General features: G+C 37.9%; 1 protein-coding gene across 2 annotated transcripts in view; it reads left to right on the top strand.

The window, feature by feature from the left end:
• Positions 1 to 26,825, top strand: part of LOC127802753 (endoribonuclease Dicer homolog 1) — an 80,656-nt gene extending 53,831 nt beyond the window's left edge. Inside the window, exons 6-20 of one of the 2 annotated variants that reach the window (XM_052338759.1) lie at positions 4,291 to 4,463; positions 4,557 to 4,679; positions 4,761 to 4,921; positions 5,048 to 5,281; positions 5,371 to 5,521; positions 5,604 to 5,786; positions 22,755 to 22,916; positions 22,984 to 23,079; positions 23,190 to 23,818; positions 24,185 to 24,285; positions 24,390 to 24,598; positions 24,673 to 25,593; positions 25,697 to 25,861; positions 25,980 to 26,356; positions 26,447 to 26,825. In XM_052338759.1, coding sequence (XP_052194719.1) covers positions 4,291 to 4,463; positions 4,557 to 4,679; positions 4,761 to 4,921; positions 5,048 to 5,281; positions 5,371 to 5,521; positions 5,604 to 5,786; positions 22,755 to 22,916; positions 22,984 to 23,079; positions 23,190 to 23,818; positions 24,185 to 24,285; positions 24,390 to 24,598; positions 24,673 to 25,593; positions 25,697 to 25,861; positions 25,980 to 26,356; positions 26,447 to 26,624 — 3,863 coding nt within the window. In that variant the 3' untranslated portion in view covers positions 26,625 to 26,825. The remainder of the gene's footprint in view (positions 1 to 4,290; positions 4,464 to 4,556; positions 4,680 to 4,760; positions 4,922 to 5,047; positions 5,282 to 5,370; positions 5,522 to 5,603; positions 5,787 to 22,754; positions 22,917 to 22,983; positions 23,080 to 23,189; positions 23,819 to 24,184; positions 24,286 to 24,389; positions 24,599 to 24,672; positions 25,594 to 25,696; positions 25,862 to 25,979; positions 26,357 to 26,446) is intronic. The other variant, XM_052338760.1, reaches the window with a different exon arrangement.
• Positions 26,826 to 27,240: the final 415 nt, after the last annotated feature.

Below are 27,240 nucleotides of genomic sequence, written 5' to 3'. Positions count from 1 at the left end.
CCCTGGACTATAATAAAAAAATGGCTTTAAGGATATCAACTAAATTATCCTCATTATTCATCCCAGGACACAATAATTTTATACACTTTTAGTCCCTGGCTTAACTGAGACGTTAACTTTGTCTCATCACGCTGCCACGTCACTACCACGTCACTCATAATATCCACTTCTATTGTCCATATTTTTATATATATAAAAAAAAAAAAAAAAAAACGTCTCTACAGTTGAGCTCCCCGACCATGGCCATGGGGAGGTTGGGTTCCTTGACCTAGCTGTGGCTGAGACCGGGAACCTAGTGGTCTGGTGATTGGCCGCCATGGCCGTCAGCTGTTGGGGGTCGGGGAACCCCAGAACCTTGGTCCCCGACCCTTAGCCATTCCCCGATTGCTGGGTTTAGGGTCCTCGACCCCCAGTCTTTCTGAGGCGACCGATAATGGTTGAATCGACGACGGGTGCAGAGGCAAGAGCGGTTTAGAACGAGGAGAGCGGGAAAGGAGGGAAAAAGGGCTCCCCATGGCTACCGGCAGCCATGGCTGGGTGTGTAGACGTTTTTTTTTTTTTTTTTTTATAGAAATATGGACATCGGACGTGGATATTATGAGTGATGTGATAGTGACGTGGCAGCGTAACAAGGTAAAGTTAACGTCTCAATTAACCTCAGTTAAACCAAGGACTAAAAGTGTATAAAATTATTTTGTCTAGGGATGAATAGTGAACACAATTTAGTTGATATCCTTGAAGCCATTTTTTTATTAGTTCAGGGACTAGAAAATGCATTAAGTCGTGGTGACGTGGCAGTGTTGAGGAGTGACGTGTCAATGACGTGGCAACGTGACGAGGCAAAGATAACGTCTCAGTTAACGTCAGTTAAGCCAGGGAGTAAAAGTGTATAAAATTATTTTGTCTAGGGATGAATAGTAAGCACAATTTAGTTGATATCCTTAAAGCCATTTTTTTTATTAGTCCATGGACTAAAATATGCATTAAGCCTTGCAACACAAGAATTCTAATTTGACATTGAACAATAACCATTAGGAATTCTGTAGCGGGTCAGTTCAATGTACTTATTCTTCTAATAAGCACCCACATATATGCACTAGTGTCCTCACACCAATGTCCATGAAATAAGACATTCTCCCGATTGAGCATGCATTATATGTGCTAGTCTATCCGAGTTATTAGTGTCAATTCCTAATAACTCTATGATTAGGAACATTTAAGATCAAGGCTTATAAGGAATATATTTCATGATTGTCATCTCTATGCACGACCATATTCTATGAGCCTATTTGATCTATGGACTTTCTCAAGTATAGATTGCAATAAATAATGATGACAATCATTAATGACAAATAAAATATAATGCCTTTGAAATAGCAATTGATTGAATAAAAAGAATCACAATAAAAAGTATGATCCTTTACATAAAATATAATTGGCTTGTGGGGCATATCACTAATATGTAGACCACTAGTTAGATATGGATTTTTAGACCTTGTTTCTTATGCACTAACAAGTGCATAAGAGGTTATAGGGCTAGTGTCATTCGAAGATGCAGTGAAATCAAAAGAATCCCAAAAGTGGATGGATGCCATGAAGTTCGAAATTGAGTCCTTGAGAAAGAATCAGACTTGGGTGCTGATTGATAGGGCCTCAAGGACAGCGAATTGTTGGCTGTAAATGGCTATATAAGATAAAAGAAGGGGTTGGAAATAATCCAAACCTAGGTATAAGGCTAGGTTGGTGGCTAGAAGTTCGGGATATAGATTTCAATGAGGTATTCTCATCAGTTGTGAGACATACCTCTATTCGAGTGTTGCTTGCCATGACAACACACCTAAACCTAAATTTGGAACAAATGGATGTAACCACAACATTTCTTCATGGTGATTTAGATGAAAGGATCTTAATGGAACAACTTAAAGGTTTTGAATCTAGAGGAAAGGTGGAACATGTATGTTTACTTAGGAAATCTCTTTATGGACTTAAGTAATCCCCAAGACAATGGTATAGGAAGTTTGATACGGTTATGCTAAAATAGGGATATGTTAGAAGTTCATATGATTGTTGTGTATATTTCAAACATGTTTCATCTAGTATTTCACTTATCTACTCCTCTACGTGGATGACATGCTGATAGTAGGTCAATCTGATAAGGAAATTCAGCAATTAAAGTTGATATTAAAATCAGAGTTTGAAATGAAGGAGTTAGGGGAAGCTAGGAAAATATTAGGGATTGAAATCACTAGAAATAAGCAACAGAGGAAGCTGTACCTATCTCAGAAATCCTACCTAGAGAAACTAATTAGGAAGTTTGGTATGGTAGATGCAAAGGCTGTAAGTGTGCCATTTGCACAACACTTAAAGTTATCCTTAGATCAATCACCTAAGGGTGAGGAAAGTTAAAATGAGATGAGTGTCATACCATTTTGTAGTGTTGTGGGCAGCCTTGTGTATAGTATGGTGTGCACTAGACCTGATTTGGCCCATGCAATGAATGTTGTGAGTAGATTCATGGCAAATCCAGGTAAAACACACTGGAATGCTATTAAATGGGTATTTAGGTATCTGAAGGGATCTAATGACATGGTTTTGTCTTATGGTGGAGCTAAAATAGGAGAAACAACAAGTATTATAGGTTATTCAGATGCTAATTATGTAGCTGATCTGGATAAGAGGAGGTCCACAACCGGTTGTCTTTTCAAATTGTGGAACTCCACAATCAGTTGAAAAGCAAGCCTCCAACATGTGGTGGCTTTATCAACAACTGAGGTAGAATACATAGTTGTTTCGGAGGCTATTAAGGAAGCTATATGGCTAAAAGGATTAGCTAGTGAGCTTCTTGGGACACTAGTGGATGCCACTTTGATGTGTGATAGTCAAAGTACCATACACTTGTCCAAGAACCAAGCACACCATGAAAGGACTAAGCATATTTATGTTCGTCACCATTTTATCAGGGGAATATTAGATAAAAAAGAGGTAAAATTGATAAAAGTTGCAGGTGATGAGAATGCTACAGATATGTTCACAAAGGCAGTCACTATGGCAAAGCTGAAGCACTGTTTGGAGCTACTTCAAGTAGTCTAGGATACTTGAACAGAAGATTAAGTCATGTGTTAAAGAGAGTAGGTATCTATTTTGATGAAGACTAATGTTATGCAAATGGTGGAGAATTTGTTAGAATTTGCCTAAGATTAGTCTTATGGCTTGGAAGAATATAAAGGACATAAGAGAATAAGTCGTTGAAGACTGGTGTCTAGGAGTAGTTAGGCGTTTGTAACAGTAACTACCAAATAAGGTAACTACCTGTTAGTTAGGTATTTTCTCCTTATAACTCCCGCCTCTATGATCTATAATAGAGGGTCGGGGTAAGTCTTTTATTTCTCTTGTTTTTCATTGTATCTTGTGATTGTGTACTACTAGAGAAAAAATCCTTAGTCTTTGTAATCTTAGTGAGGATAGCTCAATCATAGAGCTGTGAGTGCAGTGCATTGTATCATTCCTATTGTTTCAAGATATAAGCCCTCTGATCAGTCTGGACGTAGGATTCACCAGTTTAAAGGTGATCCAAACCAAGATAAATCCGTTGTCCCTTGTGTGTGTGTGTGTTGTTTTTTGTTCCTATTCTTGTTCTGCCTTTACCATGAGTGTTCAGTGTATTTCTTGAGGGTTGAGTGCAAGTGTGTGACGTGAGTTTGTTCAACAACTCTCTTATCACTCTCCACAACAATAAAATAGCCTCACCCTTTTTTCAAGAGAGGCTTACTTAATAAGGGGCTCAACTAAATTGCTCATTCTTATATGAAGTTTTCCAACAAAAGAAAAAGTTTTGATCAAATTGTCAGATATGATATAATAGTGGTCCAATGAAATATTTTACTGATTAATTGTTGTTCTCATTTGCTAAAACTCGTCATTTTAGGACCATAAACATTTGTTTCATCTCATGAATTTAGTGACTGATATTATGTGAATTCACTGCTGGACCTCATAACTTTGCTGCTCTCGTTTGTTTTGACATGGAATATCTTTTGAGGGGCTTCCCTCTTTTTTCCCTTTTCTTCTTGTCTGCTCCCCAAGCATGCACAAAGAACATTGTTTTATTGGAGGATGCACCAAGGCATCAATACTATGCATTGCAAGCTTGTCAATTTGCAGACGACCAAGCCAAAAAAAAAAACTGCAAAAAAGTTTGCTACCTTTATTTTTTCCCTTTTCTTAATATCTTTGTTAGTTGTTATGGGCTTTACTCTGGAATATCTTATGTGTTTGTTATTATGTTACTAGTTGTCTCTGGTGGAGAGCATGTAGATGTGATTATAGGAGCTGCAGTAGCTGATGGCAAGGTTACACCAAAGGTGCAGTCTTTGATTAAAGTACTTCTAAAATATCAGCATACAGAGGACTTCCGTGCAATTATCTTTGTTGAGCGAGTTGTGGCTGCCTTAGTTCTTCCAAAGGTTTAACTTTGACTGCATGCCATTTTTTCCATGAAAATTAGTTTTTGTTTCATGTTTGTCACTTGTAGATTGTTATGTTCTGTTAATATGCAGGTTTTTGCAGAGCTTCCATCCCTTAGTTTTGTCAAGTCCGCAAGTTTGATTGGGCACAACAATAGTCAAGAAATGCGGACATGCCAAATGCAAGACACGATTGACAAATTCCGAGATGGTCGTGTATGTAAAAAAAAAAGAGCTTCTTTCTAAGATAAGTTGTATGTGCCATTGTCTTGTTGAAACTTGCTATTTGGATTTCAGGTGACTTTGCTGGTTGCCACTAGTGTTGCTGAGGAAGGTCTTGATATACGGCAATGCAATGTGGTTATCCGCTTTGACCTTGCAAAAACTGTTTTAGCATATATTCAATCTAGGGGTCGTGCTAGAAAGCCTGGGTCGGATTACATTTTGATGGTTGAGAGGTATGGTATCAATCATAATTTGGTTCCATAACTGCACTAAACTCCACTTGGTGATAAGTATAAAATGCCAACTAGTTTCAGATATAAATAATCAATGTATTTTATCCCTTTGAATGACTTTTATAGGGGAAATTTATCGCATGAAGCATTTTTGAGAAATGCTAGAAATAGTGAAGAAACTTTGAGAAAAGAAGCAATAGAGAGAACTGACCTTAGCCATCTTAAGGGCACAACAAGGTTAGTGTCGGTGGATACAACACCAGGTACAATGTATCAGGTGGAGTCTACAGGTGCTGTTGTGAGCTTGAATTCTGCTGTGGGACTCATTCACTTCTATTGTTCTCAGCTACCCAGTGACAGGTGCAGTTTCAATCTTTATGACTGTTATCTTTTTTATTTTAACTTTTGTCATTTAGGGATGTAGATTAAGTTGTTGCATCTGTTTTCAGATACTCAATTCTTCGTCCTGAGTTTATTATGGAGCGCCATGAGAAGCCAGGTGGTCCCACTGAATATTCATGCAGGCTCCAGCTCCCCTGTAATGCACCATTTGAGAAACTTGAGGGTCCTGTTTGCAGTTCAATGCATCTTGCACGACAGGCATGCACTTCTCACGTTAATGATGTGAAGCTTCATAGTTCTCCTTCAAGGCAAACATGTCACTGGTTTTCTTAATTTTTAGGCTGTTTGCTTGGCTGCTTGCAAGAAACTCCATGAGATGGGGGCATTTACTGACATGCTCTTGCCAGACAAGGGAAATACAGGAGGAGGAGAAAAAGTTGACCAAAATGATGAAGGAGATCCACTCCCTGGGACTGCCAGGCACAGGGAGTTTTATCCTGAAGGTGTAGCTAATATTCTCCAGGTTAGTTCCTTGAGCATGCCATTTATTTTAGGAAACTAGCAAGTTGTCTATGCTAGATGTTGGATATAAAAAAATAATAATAATCAATAGAAAAGGAGCAAAAAATCATTTGTGAAAACAAAAGAAACTGATATTACAGTTCTGGAGAATTGTATCTGGCTGATAGTGCATATTTGTAGCAGTGTGTTTTCTTCACTATGAGAGTGGCAAGGACACCTCCGCTTGGCTCCTAGTAGAACCAATTTTTTTTTTATCATCATGGGTGTATCGCTGGAGGGCTGTAACAAGGAAGCCATGATTTTGGAGAGCAGAGTTCATCTCCGTATAGGAAGGGTATAGGAAGGATATGAAACTAACCTATTCCTGTTAGCTTTATCAAGAGTGTTATCTGCATGCTGGTTGGACTGGTCTTTTGTTTTGGCTAAAAGTTCAATATGTAGGTGATGCAGTCACCAATCAAGACCTGACCCAAGGTCGACCCAACTAAACCGGAACAGTAGCGCCGGAACAGTAGCACTGAAATAGTAGTAAATAGTATTTTAATACTTCATATATTTTAGGATTCTATTTCATGTTTGATTAGAGTTTTATTTCTATCAGGATTCTAGTTGACTTTTACTTTGGATTTATTTTTATTAGGATTTTAGTTGGATTTTGTTTGCAAATATTAGATGGATTTGGATTAGTCAAACACTATAAATATACCTAGAAGTTAGGAGTTGTAATCAAGTTTTCAATACAAATTTCAGCAACCTATTTGGGTTTTCTTAGCAAAACAGTCATATTTTTGCATCTTCTTGAAGGCCAAGCTTCGGCCATTGAATTTTGTTCTTTCAAGGGTTTATTTTGGTATGTTTTTTTTCATACACGCATTATATGCTGCGTCAGGTGGTATCAGAGCGATTCATCAACCAATCAGATGGCCAATCTTGAAGGTAACGGTAGTAACCAGCCTCGTGACGGTGATCGAAGGCTGCCCACGGTTTGGAGAGCAATCGAAGAACAACGGGAAATAACTTGTACAATGCAACAACAATTGGAGTGAATCTGCAACCAATTGGGTGTTTTACAACGAGTTAAGAATAATCGGAACCGGACTAAGGGTGTGAATCAAACTGGGAAGACCAGCCATTAATCTTGTCCTCATTAATCCTAGAAGACTAATGATGGATGATAGCGACGATGAGGATGATCTTGGTCATATGATAGCCAACCTTAGTGGTAAAGGGGTTAGGAGGAATGCGCAACAACACAATGATTGGGGAAACAATGAGTATAAATGAAAGAATGGCTTTTTGATGAGTTTGGAGCTTGATCTTAAACATTATGTTGTCCCAGCAACCTCAACGTTTGCAAACTCAGGTCTGATTTATGCTACTAACATGACAGAAACTCCAAGGTTATTGACTCATACTAGGGTATTTTTCAATCCTAAGGGCTCAGGCATTGCTTCGCAATTCAAGGATGGTGGTGTTTCTTCCGATCAGCTTGTGACTGTAAAGGAGATGGAGGCCATGGTAGCAGATCCTTCTACAGTTTATTCAGGCTCTGAGATGGTTGAATCGAAGGCAATAAGAACATATTCACCTTTGTGTTTACAAAAGCAAGATGGTCAGAGGGGTCTCTTTGTGGATAGGGGTGTTGGATCTCCCAGGCTAGTTAACTCGGGTAGTGCAACTGCTTTTGGTATTAATCTGAAATTAGATTCCAAAACTAAGAATGATGTAGCAGTTGCTACTATAGCTAATCAAGTGCTTAGACCAAAGGAGGATTCAAGCATCAATATTTTAAGTGATGGAGTCACTGTCGGTAGTCATGGAATAAGACTCTATTCGAAACAGTTGCAAAAGAATCCTTCTCTAGGCAAGAAAAATCTACAGATGAATTCGGAAGCTGTTGAGGAGTCAAAATCAAGAAAGCTGATGAAAAGAGAAGGACTTGTGATAAAATTTATCAGATTAGAAAAACACTCAAGATAGAATGTTCAATGTCCTCAATCTAACAGTAATAATACAGTGAAGGCAGATGGCAATAAACACGATGATGGTTGGACCCATGCCAACAAAGATAGGGTTAAGAGGGGAAGGAATGTCTTTGCTCATGTTCCCTTAGCAGAAAAGTTCAAGCGGTTCAGGAAGATGTCAAGCAAAAATTGCACAAATAAGAAGTACAAGGAGACAACTGACAAGCATAGAAAGCACAAGGTATTTTAGGTTGAAGATGAAGTCATGATATTCTTGAAGAATGAATGAATTCCAGCAAGAAATAAAAAAAAGTTCAAGTCAAAGAAATATGGTTCTTACAAGATTACAAAGAAGACCAATGATAATGCTTATGTTATGGATTTGCCTATTCATATGAGTATTTCCAAACATTCAATGTGGCTAATATCTCTTTGTACTTGTCGGACGTGGATTTGTCCAACCCGGATCAAAATTTGAAGTCGAATTTTTTCTCAAGTGGAGGTAAATGATGTGATCACCAATCAAGACCCAGCCCAAGGTCGACTTGACTAAACCGGAACAATAGCGTTGGAACAGCAGCACTGAAATAGTAGTAAATAGTATTTTAATATTTCATATATTTTAGGATTCTACTTGATTTAGGATTCTATTTCATGTTTGATTAGGGTTTTATTTCTATTAAGATTCTAGTTGACTTTTTCTTAGAATTTATTTCTATTAGGATTCTAGTTGGATTTTGTTTACAAATATTAGATGGATTTGGATTAGCCAAATACTATAAATATACCTAGAAGTTAGGAGTTGTAATCAAGTTTTTTTCAATACAAATTTCAGCAACCTATTTGGGTTTTCTTAGCAAAACAGTCATGTTTTTGTATCTTCTTGAAGGCCAAGCTTCGGCCATTGAAGTTGGTTCTTTTAAGGGTTCATTTTGATGTGTTTTTTTTTACACACGCACTACACATGGCGTCAATAGGTATCTTATGAGTTATAGTGTCATTCATATTATTGCATGTCTGTAGGTTTTTAGTTTGATGATTGTTAGGGGTTGTTGATCCTAATGCATATGGTACAAAACTTGCCCCCTTGTATATATATGTGTTTGTATGGTGTGGATAGGAGGACAAGTCTCACCAACAGTTAAACACTGAGTTATTTGCATTTTTATGCTTCCATTATGTACGCATTTAATCCCTAGTGAGTTAGTCAAGGAGATGATTACTTGACTTAATATTTGTGCATCCCGTGTCCCATGAATATGCAGTCTCAGGCCTGTTGTAGTGCCAGGGTTTGATGAGCAATTGTTGCCTGGTTCGTGGCCCAAGGTGGGATTGGGTCATGACACATAGGTCCTTTCGGACTTGCTCCTCTCATCATCTCACTAAATCCCTCCTACAAGGACCTTTCCTTGGCTAGCGTACTAGCCGTAATCATAGGACTCTTCCTACCCAATGCTTCAGCCACCACATTGGCCTTACAAAATGTCACAAAATAGTGCAGATCAAATCCATTAGGAAGTTTAAATGTCAACATGATCACATATTTTTCTCTTCTTGGAGAACAAGAACTTCAACCTCGTATGATTAGTGGTCACCTCAAATGTCTTCACATATATACAAGGCCTCAATAGCTTAAAGTAAAAAATCATTGTTACAAGCTCTAGGTCATGCCTCTCAAGTTGCCTTGAGCCAGGAGCATAGTTGTGAAAGGCATGCCTCAAGCACAACGTGCAAGGGGTGCCAGCCCTTGCGCACGCCTCTGAGCCCCCAAGGTGAGGCGGCCCTAAAAGCCTCTCTTCCTTCTCGTAACACCAAAGGGCAGTTTACACTTACTCTTCTAACAAGATTAGCCCATTGGCAGCAGAAAAGGGTCAACTACCACTGAAATAGATATGTTTTTTCTTTTTTTCTCTTCTCGTCCCTCTTTTTCTTTTTTTCTTCTATTTGGTTTTGCCTCCCCCCTCTCTCTCTCGCTCTTTTTTTTTTTTATTTATTTTTTTCACTTTAAAATTAAAATTATCACTATTATTAGGGGGGAGTGTTGTCGAATTTTTTTAAACTTTTCTTTTCTTTTCTTTTCTTTTCTTTTTTTTTTTTCAATATTTTCCTTTTACAACAATAAGAATATATTGTTTTTGATCAAGATCATCTTATGATTGATGTTGGATGTTATTATTGATGTGTTTATTTTCTTGAAATTTTTTGTTTGATTATGAATTGTTTATGTTTGAATTTGATGATGAATACTTGTTACAATATTATATTTTGTTTTTATTCTTTTAATTTGCTTATATTTTATTTAATTATACTTTTTTCTCGGTGCGCCTTTCCTTTGTTGGGCATGTGTCTCGCCTTGCGCCTTTAATAACTATGGCTAGGAGTGATCACTTCCATGCTAACATTTTTTTTAGTCAATTTAGTCAAGGGTGCTACAGTTTGAGAAAATCCTTCCCATGAACCTTCTATGGTAACTCCAACCAAGAAGCTCATAATTTTAGCACATTCTTAGGTTGCTCCCGATTCTGTATTGCCTTTACTTTTCTTGAATTGACTGACACTCCATCGTACAACATCATGTGCCCTAGGAGAGACGATGCTTGTCTACTAAAACTTGCATTTTGAGAACTTGGCATGTAGTTGATGCTCCTTCAATGTATAGAACACCACTCTTTGGAGTTCAGTGTGATATTCTCAGCTTCATGAATAGAACAAAATATTGTCACAAAAAAAATATTACATCTGTCTATATAGGGCCAACATACCTTGTTTATCATATCCATTTCTGATACAAGGGCATTTGTTAGTCCAAAGGACGTAAGAAGAAATTCATAAAACACATACCTTGACTTGAATGTGTTGTTGGGCACGTCTTTATCTATGATCTTTAGCTGATATATCTGAATCTCAAATGTGTCTTTGAAAACACTTTTACCCTTATAGAACCTTGTATACAAGGGGCTGCAACAATGATCTCTCGTAGACCTGGAGAAGGAAGGAATAAAAGAAACAATTATAAATTATTTGAGTCTAGCAGAATCAAGAAAACAATCTAGCAAAGATGGATTGTGGTGCACCTACTGCAACAAACCTCGCCACACTCATGAGAACTGTTTTAAACTACATGGTAAGGCCCAAGTTTTGGCATGGATAGGAGGATTCAAGGGCCAAGGAAACAACCAAGCTAATTCGGCCAACAAAGAGCAGTCACTAATCGACACTGCATAGCCAGACAAGGAGGAGTCTACAAAATTCAACAAAGAAGACATAGGAAGATTGAGACACCTTCTTGAATCTCTTAATAAATCTTCAGGTTCTTGTTCTCTTGCCAAAAGTGGTATGTGTCTTGTAGATCAGAAGTTGTTAGGTTGAGCTGCCGAGCTGATGGAAGGCTGAGCTGCTAAGTTGATGGCCGAGCTGATAGAGGGCCGAGCTGCTGAGCTAATGGTCAAGCTATTGCTGAGCTCGTTATTTGCTGATTTATCCTCTGTGATTTATCTTGATTTATATTGCTGTTACATCTTATCTTTCTTAATTATTTTTGATTAAATTTGTTTGTATTTAAGGTTGTTGTAATCTAGTCCTACAAAGTACGAATTTAATCTCTTAAATCTAGAAGAATTCTTATGATCCATTGTGTATATATTTGTGGCATTTCCAAGGGAATATACACAGTGTATTATTCTTCCAAAAAGAGGATTTCTGCTTGGTATCATAACATAATTCTTTTCTCCCTTCTCTTTGTTAACCCTAGCCTTTATCCGCCGCCTCATTAATCCATCCCTTCTATAGCTGTCGAACCTGATCGACTTACATCATGGCCAGCAAAAGCAGTTACTCATTCGAGATTATTCCTTTCCAAACCACCAATTCTATAGGCACGGATAACATCAATCCGTTTACTATCACTGGTCGCAAACTGAATGGCCAAAACTATATTCAATGGTCACAATCGTTGATGATGTTTATATGTGAAAAATGAAAAGATGATTATCTAACTGGAGTTGCCAGCAAACCGAAGGAGGGGGAATCAAAGCACCGAATTTGGAAGGCCGAGAACAACATGGTGATGTCTTGGTTGATTAATTCAATGAACAATGAGATAGGTGAGAATTTCCTGTTATACGACACAACGCAAGAATTTGGGAGGCTGCTAGGGAAGCCTACTCCCATATTGAGAATACCTCCAAGTTGTTTGAGATAGAGAGTATTCTTGATGATCTAGGCAAGGTGAGTCTCAAGTCACTCAATACTTCAATTCCTTGAATAAGTTTTGGCTTCAACTGGGTAAGTGTGACACTATTCAATAGAAGTGCATTGAAGATTCAACACAATACAAGAAAATAGTGGAGAAGAAGCAGCTGTATAAGTTTTTGGTTGGTTTAAATAAAAATCTAAATGGCGTGAGAGATAGGATTCTTGGCACAAAACCTCTACCAAATATCAGGGAGGCGTTTGCTGAGGTTCGTAAAGAAGAAAGTAGGCTAAAACTGATGTTAAAGCCTTCAAATCCAAGCCTGGAACACTTTGCCCTATTTACCTGAGGAGGCAACCCAACAAATATCAAGTAAAAGAAGGGTCGTCCTTGGTGTGACCATTGTCACAAGACTGGTCACACAAAGGATACATGCTGGGATATCCATGGCAAGCCTCCGGATTGGAAACCAACATGTGAAAGGCGGAGTAGGGGTAACCTAACAGCCACCGAAGACACTGTTACTGCCCTTAAATCTGAGCTTATTCAACAAAGAATAGATGGAGTGGTTGCAAAATACTTTTGGTAAAACACAGCTTCATGCCTCTACAATAGCAGTAGGTTCTATAGCCCACAAAGGTAACCCTCTACATGTTTTTACCGCTAAAAGTAAGCTATCTACTCTATGGATTGTTGACTCAAGAGCTTCTTACCACATTACTGGAAATAGTGAACTGTTAACCAATTTTCAGCCATGTGACAAAGATTGGAAGGGAAGGATTGCCGATGGCTCATTATCAAAGGTGGCAGGTATTGGATCGGTTGTTTTGTCCACTAGTTTCACGCTACATGCTGTACTTTTTGTGCCTAATCTAGACTGCAACCTCTTATCTATTAATAAACTTACTATTGATATGGATTGTGTTGCAAAATTCTCAAAAGATGTGTGTGAATTTCAGGATCGAACTTCGGGGAAGATAATTGGCAGTGTTGAGGCATATTCGGGGCTCTACGTTCTTAAAAGGACTTATTCAAAAACTGAAATAAATTCCAGCAATTGCTACTCTATTCCACCTGTTTGTTTCTCTACTTTTCATTCAAATAAGAGTGTAATTATATTGTGACATCATAAATTAGGACATCCAAACTTTGCTTACCTTCAGAAATTGTTTCTCTCTTTGTTTAAGAATTCAGATTTACACGTTTCAATGTAAAATTTGTCAGTATTCTAAGCATGTTCGGACTAATTACCCAAGTCAAATTTACACTCCATCCTATCTGTTTTCTTTGATCCATAGTGATGTGTGGGGGCCTTCTAGAGTAAAAAATGTTACCAGGACTCGATGGTTTATTTTCTTTATTGATGACAATACCCGTCTTACTTGGGTCTTTCTCATGAAAGAAAAGTCTGAAGTTAGCCACATTTTTCAAACATTCCATTCCATAGTGCAAAGGCAATTTAATGCTAAAATTCAAGTTCTAAGAACAGATAATGTCAAAGAATACTTCAATACCATTCTAGGCACTTATTTGTCACAACAAGGCATTATTCATCAAAGTTCTTGTGTAGACACACCTCAACAAAACGGGGTTGTAGAACGCAAAAATAGATATCTATTGGAAGTGGCTAGATCCTTATTGTTCTCCGTCCATGTTCCTAAATATTTTTGGGGTGAGGCTATTCTTACGACCACCTATCTTTTAAATAGAATGCCTTCACGAATCCTTAAACATCACACTCCAAGTCGACTTCTCCTTGCTTCTTTTCCCCACACTCGGGTTTTTTCTCAACTTTCTCTCAAGATTTTTGGCTGCACCTCTTTTGTTCACATTCACCCTCAATTTTACAGCAAACTTGACCCGAAGTACATAAAATGTATATATTTTGGCTACTCTCCCCACCAAAGAGGTTACAAATGTTACTCTCCAAGTCAAGAGATTCTTCACTTGATCACCTGAATGGATATAACCTTTTTTGAAGACCAGCCCTATTGTCCCAAATATAATATTCAGGAGGAGAATACACCAAACAATCATTAAGAATATTAGTTTTGAGAATACCAATAGCAGCTTGAAAATCAACAACCTGAAATTCATCCACCTACAAACCCTACAAATCTATCTTCTCCTCTCAGCCTTCAATTTGAGGAGTCAGAAGTAGATTAGTCATCTTTCAGTTCACCTCCTATTGTTCATAATCCTTCTTATCCTCATGAACTTCAAGTTTATTCTAGAAAAAAGTCTAAACAAAAAGAAAGTGAGGAACCGGCATGTCTTAGGACTGATCAAGAGTCTGATCCGAACTCGGATTTGGAATTGTTATAGAAGGAGAATACCATGACTGCTGGTGAGAATTCTGAAATTTTAGCTATGCATGAAGATTAACATTGGCCTATAGCATTGAGAAAGGGAGTATGATCATGCACTCAATATCCCATTCACAATTACATTTCTTACAAAGGTCTCATACCTAATTTCAGAACATTTGTATCAAATATCAGTAAGGTGCAGGTTCTTAGAACTATTCTGGAGGCCTTTCAATATCCTAAGTGGAAGGAGACAATTCTTGAGGAAATGAAGGCCTTGAAAAAGAATGGGACTTGGGAGATTATAGAATTACCCCCTGAAAAACATCTTGTGGGCTGCAAATGGCTATTTATAGTCAAATACAAAGAAGATGGAAGAATTGATAGATTTAAGGCCCACCTAGTTGCAAAAGGGTTTACTCAATCTTATGGTATAGATTACCAAGAAACTTTTGCTCCGGTGTCAAAATTGAATACTATCAGAGTCTTGCTATCCCTAGCTGTAAACTTGGATTGGCCACTTTACCAATTAGATGTGAAGAATGTTTTTCTAAATGGAGATCTCAAAGAAGAAGTATATATGGAAATTCCTCACGAATTTGAAACTAACCTCACAAGAAACAAGGTATGCAAACTAAAGAGATCTCTTTATGGGCTCAAACAATCTCCTAGAGCTTGATTTGAGAAATTTACAAAGACAGTCTAGAAATATGGATATAGCCAATCTCAAGCAGACCATACCTTATTCATCAAGCATTCTTTGGAAGGTAAAATATCCCTTCTTATTGTGTATGTTGATGATATAATTGTTATGGGAGATGATATTTTTGAAATCAAGGATCTTAAAGAAGTCCTGGTGAGAGAATTTGAAATCAAAGATCTAGGAAACCTAAGATACTTCTAGGCATGGAAGTAGCAAAGTCCAAAGAAGGAATTTCAGTTTCTCAATGAAAATATACCCTAGATCTTTTTACTGAAATAGGTATGTTGGGATGCAAACCAGTTGATACACCAATGGAAACCACTTCAAAACTAGATGTTGGCAAATAAAGTGCTCTAGTGGATAAAGGGAGATATCAAAGATTGGTGGGAAAACTTATATACTTGTCCCATACTAGACCATATATAGGTTTTCTCGTAAGTGTGGTAAGCCAATTCATGAATGATTCTAGAGAAAGACACTTAGAGGCTATATATTGGATTCTGAGTTTCTAAAGTTGACTCCAGGCAAAGGGCTAATGTTCAGGGAAACAACGAACTGAGGGGTGAAAATCTACAGTGATGCTGATTGGGCATATTCAATTTCTGATAGAAGGTCAATCTCGGGATATTGCTCATTTGTTTGGGGAAATTTAGTTACTTGGCGTAGTAAGAAACAATCAGTGGTTTCTAGGAGTAGCGTAGAAGCTGAGTTTAGAGTTATGGCTCATGGGTTCGAGTGTATGTGGCTAAAAAGGTTGCTACAAGAGTTACAGGTGACTATGGCACAACCAATACTAGTATTATGTGACAACCAATCGGCTATTAGTATTGTCAAAAATCCTGTCTACCATGATCGAGCAAAACATGTAGAAATTAACAGGCACTTCATCAAAGAGAAATTAGAAGAAAGAATTTTTTAGCTAAGCTACACTTCTACAAACAGCCAGGTCGTAGATATTCTGACTAAGCCATTACAAAGAAGAGTATTTGATGAGTTAAGTACCAAGCTTGGTTTGAATAATATATTAAGCCCAGCTTGAGGAGGAGTGTAGATCAGAAGCTGTTAGGCCGAGTTGTCGAGCTGATGGAAGGCCAAGCTGCCAAGCTAATGGCCGAGCTAATTGAGGGTTGAGCTGCTGAGCTGCTAAGTTGCTGAGCTCGTTATTTGCTGATTTATCCTCCGTGATTTATCTTGATTTATATTGTTGTTACATCTTATCTTTCTTAATTATTTTTTATTAAATTTTTTTTGTATTTAAGGTTGTTGTGATCTAGTCCTACAAAGTAGGAATCTAATTTCTAAAATCTAGATATTTGTGGCATTCCCAGGGGAATATACACATCGTATTATTCTCCCAAAAAGAGAATTTCTACATGTCTTATGACTGATTCTTTTAAAGCATCACATACTAAAATGGGTAGATGGGTTATAGATTCCGAGGTTACTGATCATATAACTTATGATATCTCTCTCTTTGATTCATACAAACCAACCCACCCAAGGAAATCACAAAATTACTATAGCTTATGGCTCTTCCACTGACATTGCTGGACAAGGAAGTTTTCATTTTACCCCGTCCATATCTCTTACAAATGTCCTTCATATCCCTAGCCTTTCAACTAATATTATCTCTATCCAAAAAATTATTCGAGAACTCCATTGGAAACTAACATTCTTTGACTCTCATTGTGTGTTTCATGATCAAGTCTCGAGGAAGGTGATTGGATTTTCTAGAGAGCGTGATGGGTTGTACTACCTTGAGGGTCGAATAAAGGGAAACCAATCTCTTTTCTCTCAAGCCCTTGTAGTCACATCTAATATACAAATGGCCTGGGCACATCATCTTCGTCTTGGTCATCCACTTTTTCCTCTCTTAAAACATATGTTTCCATTGTTGTTAGATCTAGTTGTGTCAGATTTTCAATGTGAAGTGTGTTAATTTGCTAAACACTGTCGTACTTCCTTCCCTATCAATTCAATGGAATGCAGTTTGCCTTTTACTTTGATACATTCTGATATTGGGGGGCTAGCAAAGATTCCTAATATTCATGGAGCTGGGTAGTTTGTCTCTTTTATTGATGACAACATTAGGGCTACTTGGTTGTTTTTAATGAAAGACAAATCTGAAGTTAGTTCATTGCTTAATTTCAAAAATTGTTTTTTACTCAATTTAGGGACAAAATAAAATGGTTTCGCTCAGATAATGCCAGGAATTATTTCAATTAGAGTCTCTCTTCCTTTTTTATCAAGGAATGTATTATTCATGAATCTTCCTGTGTTGAAACCCCACAGTAAAATGGGGTGGCAGAACAGAAAAACCGTCATCTCCTAGAAGTCGTTCGTCTTCTTTTTCATTCCAATGCTCCAAAATTCCTATGGGGGGAAGCAACTATAACAACTACTTATCTTATAAATCATCTTTCTTCTAAAGTCCTGGCCAATCATAGTCCTATACATATTTTGTCCAACCATTTTCTAGACATTGTGTTTATTAGAAATTTGTCCCCAAAAGTATTTGGTTGTGTTGCTTTCTTGCATATTCACAAAACTCATAGATCTAAATTGGACCCCTTGGGCAAAGAAGTGCATCTTTGTTGGTTGTTCTTCTACCCAAAAGTGTTGCAAATGTTATGATCCTTCTAGTTGGTGCGCCTATGTTTTTGGTGATGTCACATTTCATGAGTAACCTTTCTACAAATCTCCTCACACCCATCTTTAGGGGGAGCAGTCCAGAAACGAGGATATGTGCTCAAGTTCCATCCCCTTTCTCAAACTCAATGCAAACTTCTTGATAAAAATCATCATCTAAACCCTTTCCCATTGTTATCATTCCTAAGACAATTGAACAGGTTGCAGATATGGCAGATATCACTGCTACAAAGGACATTGCATCAATTGACATTGACAACATTAAAGTTGCCAGTGACACTATGAATGTCCTTGAGCCTGCTAATGACATTGAACCACATGCCAATGACACGGCAAATGTCCTTGATCCTGCCAATGCCATTGAACTTGCCAATGGCACTGCAAATGCTCTTGAACCTATCAATGACACTGCCAATGTCCATGAATAGGTGCAAATCCATAATCCTTTAAAGACACTGAAGCAATATTCAAGAAAAGTACAACCCTCATAGCCACTCAAGCAAGTCCAAGAATCAACTCCAAGCCTAGGTAATATAAACACTTTGAATTTGTTCAATTCTGCAACTAACAACACTATTGTTTGTGATGCTAACTCAAATTGTGATCTCTATCTACCTATTGCTTGGAGAAAAGTAACATAAAAGTGTACCCGACCTCCTATAGCCCATTTCATCTCCTTACATAGACTATCCTCCTGGCACAAAAGCTTTCTCTCCACCTTGAATTCAATTGAAATACCGAAAACAGTATATGATGCTTTAAGGGACAAGAACTGGACATATGCCATGGAGGAGGAAATGAGAGCTTTGGACAAGAATGAAACATGGGAGATGGTGGTGCATCCCAAGAAAAAGAAAGTAGTTGGTTGCAAAATGGTCTACATTGTTAAATTTAAGGAAGATGGAATTATTGAACGCTACAAGGCAATGTTAATTGCAAAAGGCTACATACAAACCTATGGGGTGGATTACCAAGAGACTTATGCACCAGTGGCAAAAATGAACACAGTGAGAATCCTATTTTCTCTAGCAGTTCATTTTGACTGGGAAATCCAACAATATGATGTAAAAAAATGCATTCCTTTATGGAGACTTAGAAGAAGAGGTGTACATGGAGCCTCCACCCCGTTTTGATGGAAAATATGGTCTTGACAAAGTTTGCAGACTAAAGAAAGCCTTTTATGGGCTAAAATAATCTTTGCGAGCTTGGTTTGGGAGATTCATTAAGGCTATGAAGCTATTTGGGAATAAGCAGTGTGACCTTACTTTATTTGTGAAACACTCATGTAAGGAAAAGATTACAGTCCAATTGGTATATGTAGATGATATTATAGTTACTGGGAGTGATGAGAAAGAAAAATTGAGGATGAAAACACAATTGGCTCAAGAATTTGAAATGAAAGAGCTGGGGAAACTGAAATACTTCCTCGGAATTGAAGTAGTATATTCTAGACAATGGATATTTAGATGCCAACAAAAGTATATTCTTGATCTGTTCAAGGAAACAAGTACCCTTGGATGCAAACCAGTGAGTACACTTATTGATCCGAACCATAGAATGAACCAAGAAAGCAAAGAGGGAATAATCATTGATAAAGGGCTAGTAGAAAGATTGATTTATCTCATACACACCAAACTTGACATTGCTTATGTTGTGGGAGTAGTTAGTCAGTTCATGCATGATTTTGAGGGGGAACATCTACAAGCAATTTAGAGAATTCTCAGGTACTTGAAAGTTATTACAGGAAAAGGAATTTTGTTTAAAAAAGGAAGTAACTTGACAGTAAAGGCATACACCAATGCTGATTATGCATGATTTCTTATAGACAAGAGGTCAACTACAGGCTACTGCACTTTCATAGAAGGAAATTTGGTTACTTGAAGGAGCAAGAAGAAAAATGTGGTAGCCAGATCAAGTGCAAAAGGAGAATTTTGCGCTATGGCTCTAGGTGTTTGTGAGCTTTTGTGGATCAAAATAATTCTAAAGGATTTGATGATTGAAAGTAGATCAATGAACCTATATTATGATAACAAATCAGTTATTAGTATAGCACACAATTCAGTACAACATGATCAAATGAAGCATGTAGCAGTGGGTAGACATTTCATCAAAGAGAAAATTGATAGTGGACTCATTACTATTCCTCATGTGACATCAGAGAATCAATTGGCTGATGTTCTAACCAAAGGATTATCCACTTCTAGGTTTCAAGAGATTATTGGCAGGCTGGGAATAAAAGATATCCACTCATCAGCTTGAGGGGGAGTGTTGGAATAGAGGAAATGGAAGACTTACTCAGCTAATTGGCTCACCATTGAATGCAGAAAATTATGTTTCCTAATGTAGGCATAAAATGTACAGTTAGCTGTTTTTTCTGTATCAATTAGCTGCCTGATTAGTTAGTTTCCTAATTGTTTATGTTTACTTAATAGCGAAGGTGTGTTTCCTTATGAAGGTGTCAAGACTCACCTTAAATATGACTCTAAATATGTGCTGTAAATATACAAGAATTCTGAGAATTCCTACAATTTCGAATGATGCTATGTTGTTTTTCTGTCAAAAACTACAGTTTGTTATGTCAAGTTTCACAACCCTATTTCAGTTACCTCTAAGTTAGGGCTTTCTCAATTCAATTAGGGTTTCCCTAACCCTAATCGGGTGTCATCCTAGTTTACGTGGAATATGATTCTAAATACATTCTAATTATAACAAATTAATATCACAGTATGTCTAATACACATTAAGTTATAACATTATTAAGGTCACAAGGCCTCTAAAAGATAGTTTAACAATACAACATGCCAATCTCAAACTTAGACCATAGAAGCAGGCTGTGGCATGTCTCAGGGGATCGCATGCTCTTTGCTTTTCTGGTACCTACATCCAAGTCTTAACACATGGAATGCTCAACATGAATTGTAGCACTAAATAGAAGTTTTTGCTGAGACAGATAAACAAAAACTTATTTTCTATGCTTCACGCTCATTTTTGGGTATCTCATAGGCAAATATACATCAATATATTCAAGAGGTAACACTATTCAAACCACCACGATTGGCACAAATAATTACTTAGGCCCCTAGGCCCTGACCATTGTTGCAGAATCAACACAGGCCATGCTAGGCCATATAGTGGGACCACTTTTTGAAATCACATAAGGCCACATAGAAGCATACTCTTATATATTTATTTTCATCATGATATAAGTTAATGCTTGAATAACAAAAGCATGCATCATTCTCACAAAAATTTCAAGATATATTCATAGGTAACAACCTCATAATTCAGCCAGAAGTGCAACAGTAAACAATTACCTTTATGAAGGAAAAACCCAACTTTGCAGCTGTTCTTGACTCGGTTTCTGGGTCCTGGTAGCTCCTTTTTTGCCTATTTTTCCCAAACTTATATTCAATCAGACCCAAAAAAAAAAAAAAAATCTAATTTGTTTTGTTCATGGATGGGATAAAAATCTCCAAAGTTCCGTTCCTGCAACACTTTCAGTCTCACTTGTTTGTTGTGTGCGGCTCTTTCTTTCTGCCCGTAGCCATGGTTTTTCTTTTTTTGTAATATTTTTTCTATAAACTTCACAAAGTTTTAGGCTAAATAAGCTCAAGAATCATTCTATGGGTGCTCATCCATCCTAACATCTCAATTGCTCTCTTATTTTGGACTGTTTACAAAATAAAACCCAAATAAAAGTATTGCTCATACTAAAAACTGACTCACACAGACCTGTCAAATAAGAATCAAGGTGGCAGGGCAGAAGAGGAAAATGAAAAAACTGTAATGCTGTTTAAAGACTAAAGATAGAAGATCTAAGGCTGTTTTAGCTTCAAAGAGTGGTTTATTCTTATTGAAGAAATAATTTCATTGTTGAAACCACTTCCACTATTGAAGAAACTGCTTTTGGAGTTTTTCCAACATAGAATAAACTGTTTCTGTGGTTTATTCGACAATGAATAAACTACACAAGAGGTTCATTCTTTTTTTTTTTTAGAAAAAGCCACTAATGTGATTGTAGAGTTTATCTATAACCGCAAAATAAATTGGTTTTGAATTTGTTGGGTTCTTGCCTTCAGGAAAAACCACTAAAGTGGTTTTGGTGTTTATCTGGAAACTGCAAAAGTGGTTTTGCTTCTCTCTTATCAAATCTTGTAGGCTGAGGATGAGTGTGAGATTTAGATTTTTGTAAATCTTTTAACAAGTGTTGTGAGTAGTTTTAGTGTGGGAAATACTTTAGTCTAAGTCTTATTTTTGTAATTTTTATTTAAGATGGTTTCAAAATTTGAAAATAACTCCATATTTTGCTCATGATGGGGTTTTACTGCCTGACATATCCTACCATACAACAGAGTTTGCCTTATTACCATTTGATAACACTTTCCTTTTAGTTAATAGGGATTTTACAACAGCACAAAATCCTATAAGCACTTGTCTGTTTTGACCAGCTTTTAGGGTTTGTGGAGTACACTATCATACTTGGAAGGTTGGGAGGACAGAGTTTTGGTGATGTGGAGTTCTTTTGGTGCTTTTGGAGCATATCATGCAGGCAGGTGTGTAGGGCTGGTGGAGTGGATGGATCTCCTGGAACAGATGGGTAGTAATTGGGTTTGGTAGTGGGTATGGTAAGGACAGATGACATTGTGCTAATGGCAAGTATGCGTGGATGGGTAGAGCCTGTGGATGAAAAGTGGTTTAATTGTTGGGATAAGTAGAGGTGGTGGGTTTTGGGATCCCAGATTGAGAATTGACTTTTAACTTTAATTTTCTTATATGAGCATACAACAGGTGTTTTACAAAATTAATAGGTATTATGAACATTTTATCGTGATTGTTAGTAATTGCATATTTGAGATGGGGGAATCTGTTACTGTTACATGCAAGCAGATTAGAGGGATGATGGTGTAAATTTTACACCTTAGAAAGCTTTGTCTGGATTCTCACTTAATCTAGGAGAGGTCTGTGTAATTTACCCTTGCATTTTCTATTAACAAAACTTTATCAACTGTGCTTATGTATGGTGAGTCATGTAACTGATGATCTTCACTACTTGATACCCATAGAAACTAGTGAGCATTCACTAGTATTTTTCTAAGTTACTTGATGCAAGCTGGTTCTAAATACGCAATACCTTACCTCTTGTTTTATTTTGTAGGGAGAATGGATTTTATCTGGGAGGGATTCATGTAATGACTCGAAGTTGTTTCATCTCTACATGTATGGTATTGACTGTATGGATGTTGGCTCCTCAAAAGATCCATTCTTAACCAGAGTATCAGAGTTTGCGGTACTTTTTGGCAATGAGCTGGATGCAGAGGTATGTTGTCATTATTTTAAGATTGCTAGAACAAGCATAATGTTCTGTCTGGATTTTTTATTGGCAGGTGTTATCGATGTCAATGGACCTCTTTATCGCTCGAACCATGATAACAAAAGCATCTATTGTCTTCCGGGGGCTAATTGAAATTACAGAAACTCAGGTTGATTGATCCTTTACCTTTATTAAGAAGAAGTCAAAGTATAAATGTTATGATTGTTTACTTTTTTACCAGCTCAGCTTGGACAAACCCTGATCTTTTCTTTTATGCAGTTGGCATTACTTAAGAGCTTCCATGTAAGATTAATGAGTATTGTACTGGATGTGAATGTTGAACCATCCACTACTCCTTGGGATGCTGCAAAGGCATACTTGTTTGTCCCTGTGGTTGGCGATAAATCTGTTGATCCACTGATAGGAATTGACTGGGATCTGGTTGAAAATATTACTAAGACAAATGCATGGAACAATCCCCTTCAGAGAGCTCGGCCTGATGTTTACCTTGGCACCAATGAACGAACACTAGGTGGAGACCGAAGGGAGTATGGATTTGGAAAATTGCGTCATGGCATTGCTTTTGGGCAGAAACCACATCCAACTTATGGCATTAGAGGAGCCGTAGCACAATTTGACGTTGTGAAAGCATCTGGATTGGTACCTAACCGTGATGCTATTGACTTGGCAAGTCAATTTAATTTGAATAAAGGCAAACTCATGATGGCGGATTCTTATACAAGTGCGGAAGATCTGGTGGGGAGAATTGTAACAGCCGCTCATTCTGGGAAGAGGTTTTATGTAGAATCTGTACGCTATGATATGACTGCAGAGAACTCATTCCCTAGGAAAGAGGGCTACCTTGGTCCTTTGGAGTACAGTTCATATGCTGATTACTACAAGCAAAAGTATCAGTCTAATTCAAATATCAAATTATTTTACTTCTATTGTGTTACCCTCATTTTCATTATTTCTAGTAGAGAGAGAGAAGACCTTTTCTACCAGCTGCTAACAGTCTATTTGTTTTAATGCAAGAACCGGATAGCACTAATGCACCTTTCTTATTGTGCCTGAAGGAGGGAGAAGCTGATCTCATTCTGAGAGGGTAGCATTTAACTACTTGGTGATGTGGAGTATGTCATCTCTATTGAGATTTTGCATAATTGTGCCAATCCCACTGTCAGTAGTTAATGGTTCCTTCAAGACTGGGGGAGGTTTTTAACTCCTCATGTACAATAAAGGTGCATTTGGCTAGTCGGTTCTCATTATAACAGGTATGGAGTTGAGTTGATCTATAAGCAACAACCTCTCATAAGAGGACGTGGTGTTTCATATTGCAAGAATCTCCTTTCCCCTCGATTTGAACATTCAGAAGGTATTCCTTTATCTTCAATCATTTATTCATTATTCTCTCCTCTGTAACGAACTACTTGTTGAATTCACTGTGTTGCTGCTTCTGGAAGTAACTGCACAAGTTAGTTTTTTCAGTGCATGAATGTGAATCTGAGGAGGCACTTGATAAAACATATTATGTTTTTCTCCCTCCGGAGCTATGTTTTGTACATCCTCTTCCTGGAGCACTTGTTCGAGGTGCCCAGAGATTGCCATCAATCATGAGGAGGGTTGAAAGTATGTTGCTTGCCATTCAGCTAAAGCATATAATTAATTACCCTGTTCCTGCCTCAAAGGTATTGTCTTTGTCCTAGATCATCGAATTTTTTTTAATTGTTTTTTTATCAATTAATGCAACCTCAATTTACAGGTCTTGGAAGCCTTGACTGCTGCTTCCTGCCAAGAGACTTTTTGCTATGAAAGAGCAGAACTTCTGGGAGACGCTTACCTCAAATGGGTTGTTAGCCGATTCCTTTTTCTTAAATATCCACAGAAACACGAGGGGCAGCTCACTAGAATGAGACAACAAATGGTAAGTAACATGGTCTTATATCAGTATGCATTAAATGAGGGACTCCAATCATATATCCAAGCAGATCGATTTGCACCATCCAGATGGGCTGCCCCTGGGGTACTGCCTGTCTTTGATGAAGATATCAGAGAGACAGAGTCATCCTTATTTGATAGTGAACGAACATTTTCTGGGACTGCAATTGGAGAAGTTCGAGGTGATGATGGGTATGAAGATGATGAAATGGAAGATGGTGAGCTTGAGAGTGATTCCAGTTCTTATCGAGTCCTCTCTAGCAAGACACTAGCAGATGTCGTTGAGGCACTCATTGGTGTGTATTATGTTGAAGGCAGGAAGAATGCTGCAAACCATCTCATGAAATGGATTGGGATTGCAGTGGATTTTGATGCTATGGAATTTGAGTGCACAACCAGGGCTACTAGTATCCCGGAGACCGTACTTAGGAGTGTCGATTTTGATGCTTTAGAAGGATCATTAAACATGAAGTTTGAAGATAGGGGCTTGTTAGTTGAAGCTATCACTCATGCTTCGCGACCATCACCTGGAGTATCCTGTTACCAGCGGTTGGAGTTTGTTGGTGATGCAGTCTTGGATCATCTCATTACCAGGCATTTGTTCTTTGCATACACAGATCTGCCTCCTGGCCGCTTGACTGACTTGCGGGCTGCTGCTGTGAACAATGAAAATTTTGCACGAGTTGCTGTTAAACATAAGCTTCACTCGCACCTCAGGCATGGATCAAGTGCCCTCGAAAAACAGGTTTTGTAACTTCACCTCAGTTTGGTGGCATGAAGAGTTGTAGGGCTTGTTCTAACTGAGTTTATTTTTATTTCCCTTTCTGATCAACTTTTTTGGTTTACAGATTCGAGATTTTGTGAGGGAAGTTCAAGATGAATTGGACAAACCAGGATTTAACTCCTTTGGTTTGGGGGATTGCAAAGCTCCAAAGGTTCTTGGTGACATTGTTGAATCTATTGCTGGCGCTATCTTTTTGGACAGTGGACGTGATACCGCAGTTGTATGGAAGGTTACTTTCTGAACTGAACCGGGTTTTTTTCTTTTTTGTTTAATAAATAAATGTTTTTCTCTTGTTGACGGCCTACTTTTTCCCTTCTGTTGATGTTCGGTTCGGTATGTCTTTTCAGGTTTTCCAGCCCTTGCTGCATCCAATGGTCACTCCAGAAACATTGCCAATGCATCCAGTGCGGGAACTACAAGAGCGGTGCCAGCAACAGGCTGAAGGGCTGGAGTACAAGGCCACTCGAAATGGCAATTTAGCTACTGTTGAAGTATTCATTGATGGGGTTCAGATTGGGATTGCTCAGAATCCGCAAAAGAAAATGGCACAGAAATTGGCTGCCAGGAATGCCCTCGTTGCATTAAAAGAGAGGGAAATGACTGAAGCTAAGGAGAAGCAGCGGCATAGCGAGGAGGAGAAGAAGAAAAATGGGGGGCAAACATTCACCAGACAGACCTTGAACGATATCTGCTTGCGTAGAAACTGGCCAATGCCACTTTACCGGTAAGATAGATTAAATGTGTTTGGTGGGGATTATGCAATGGGTTTTGTTTTTATTGCATGTATTTGTGTAATATATATATGTGTGTGTAGGTGCGTGAACGAGGGTGGGCCTGCGCATGCGAAAAGGTTTACATTTGCAGTGCGGGTGAAGACAACAGATAAGGGATGGACGGATGAATGCGTGGGGGAGCCAATGCCCAGTGTGAAGAAAGCCAAGGATTCTGCAGCTGTTCTCCTCTTAGAACTTCTCAATAAATGGTATGCATGAGCGTTATGACATTTGTTAGTTAAAACACTTTTGATTGATGATATGCTTTAATCTCAAAGGGGCGTTTGTTTGTTTGCCTTTTTTGATTGATTAAATTGGATAAGAGGGTTTGTTTGTGGTGCCCAGCCTTTCCCCTAATTGTATCCTTCAATTAATTTTGCATTTTTGGATTTGTTTTTACAGCAGAATGTAGTTGCTTGCTGGAAGTGTGTTCTGCACTTTCTTTTTGTTGTTAAAGAAAATAAATAAATAAATAAATAAATAGGCATATTAAAAGTTAAAAAAAAAAATTATTTGTTTTATTCATCTCAGAAAGTAATTGCTTTTACGGTGCATATATATAATTTTTAAAAACCTATGCCTGCTAATTATATAGATTAATATTTTTTAATGTAAATATATATATTGTTACGAGTATTTTTCGCTCTACCCCTTATGGGTTGGGCTCAATTTAGTGGGTCGGCCCAATCGCATAAGGTCCAGTAGATCTCGAGTTGAGCTCGTTGAAACTATCTCACACATTATTGGAGCCCAATCTCGAATCGCGGGATCAAGCGAGCTCTCGAAAATGCCTCTAGCTCGCCGGCCTATCCGAGTGAGCTCCCAATTATACTTT

This window comes from Diospyros lotus, chromosome 5 (assembly GCF_014633365.1).
Source record: "Diospyros lotus cultivar Yz01 chromosome 5, ASM1463336v1, whole genome shotgun sequence".
Classification (NCBI taxonomy): Eukaryota; Viridiplantae; Streptophyta; class Magnoliopsida; order Ericales; family Ebenaceae; genus Diospyros; species Diospyros lotus.
This window is presented reverse-complemented; position numbering and strand designations above follow the sequence as displayed.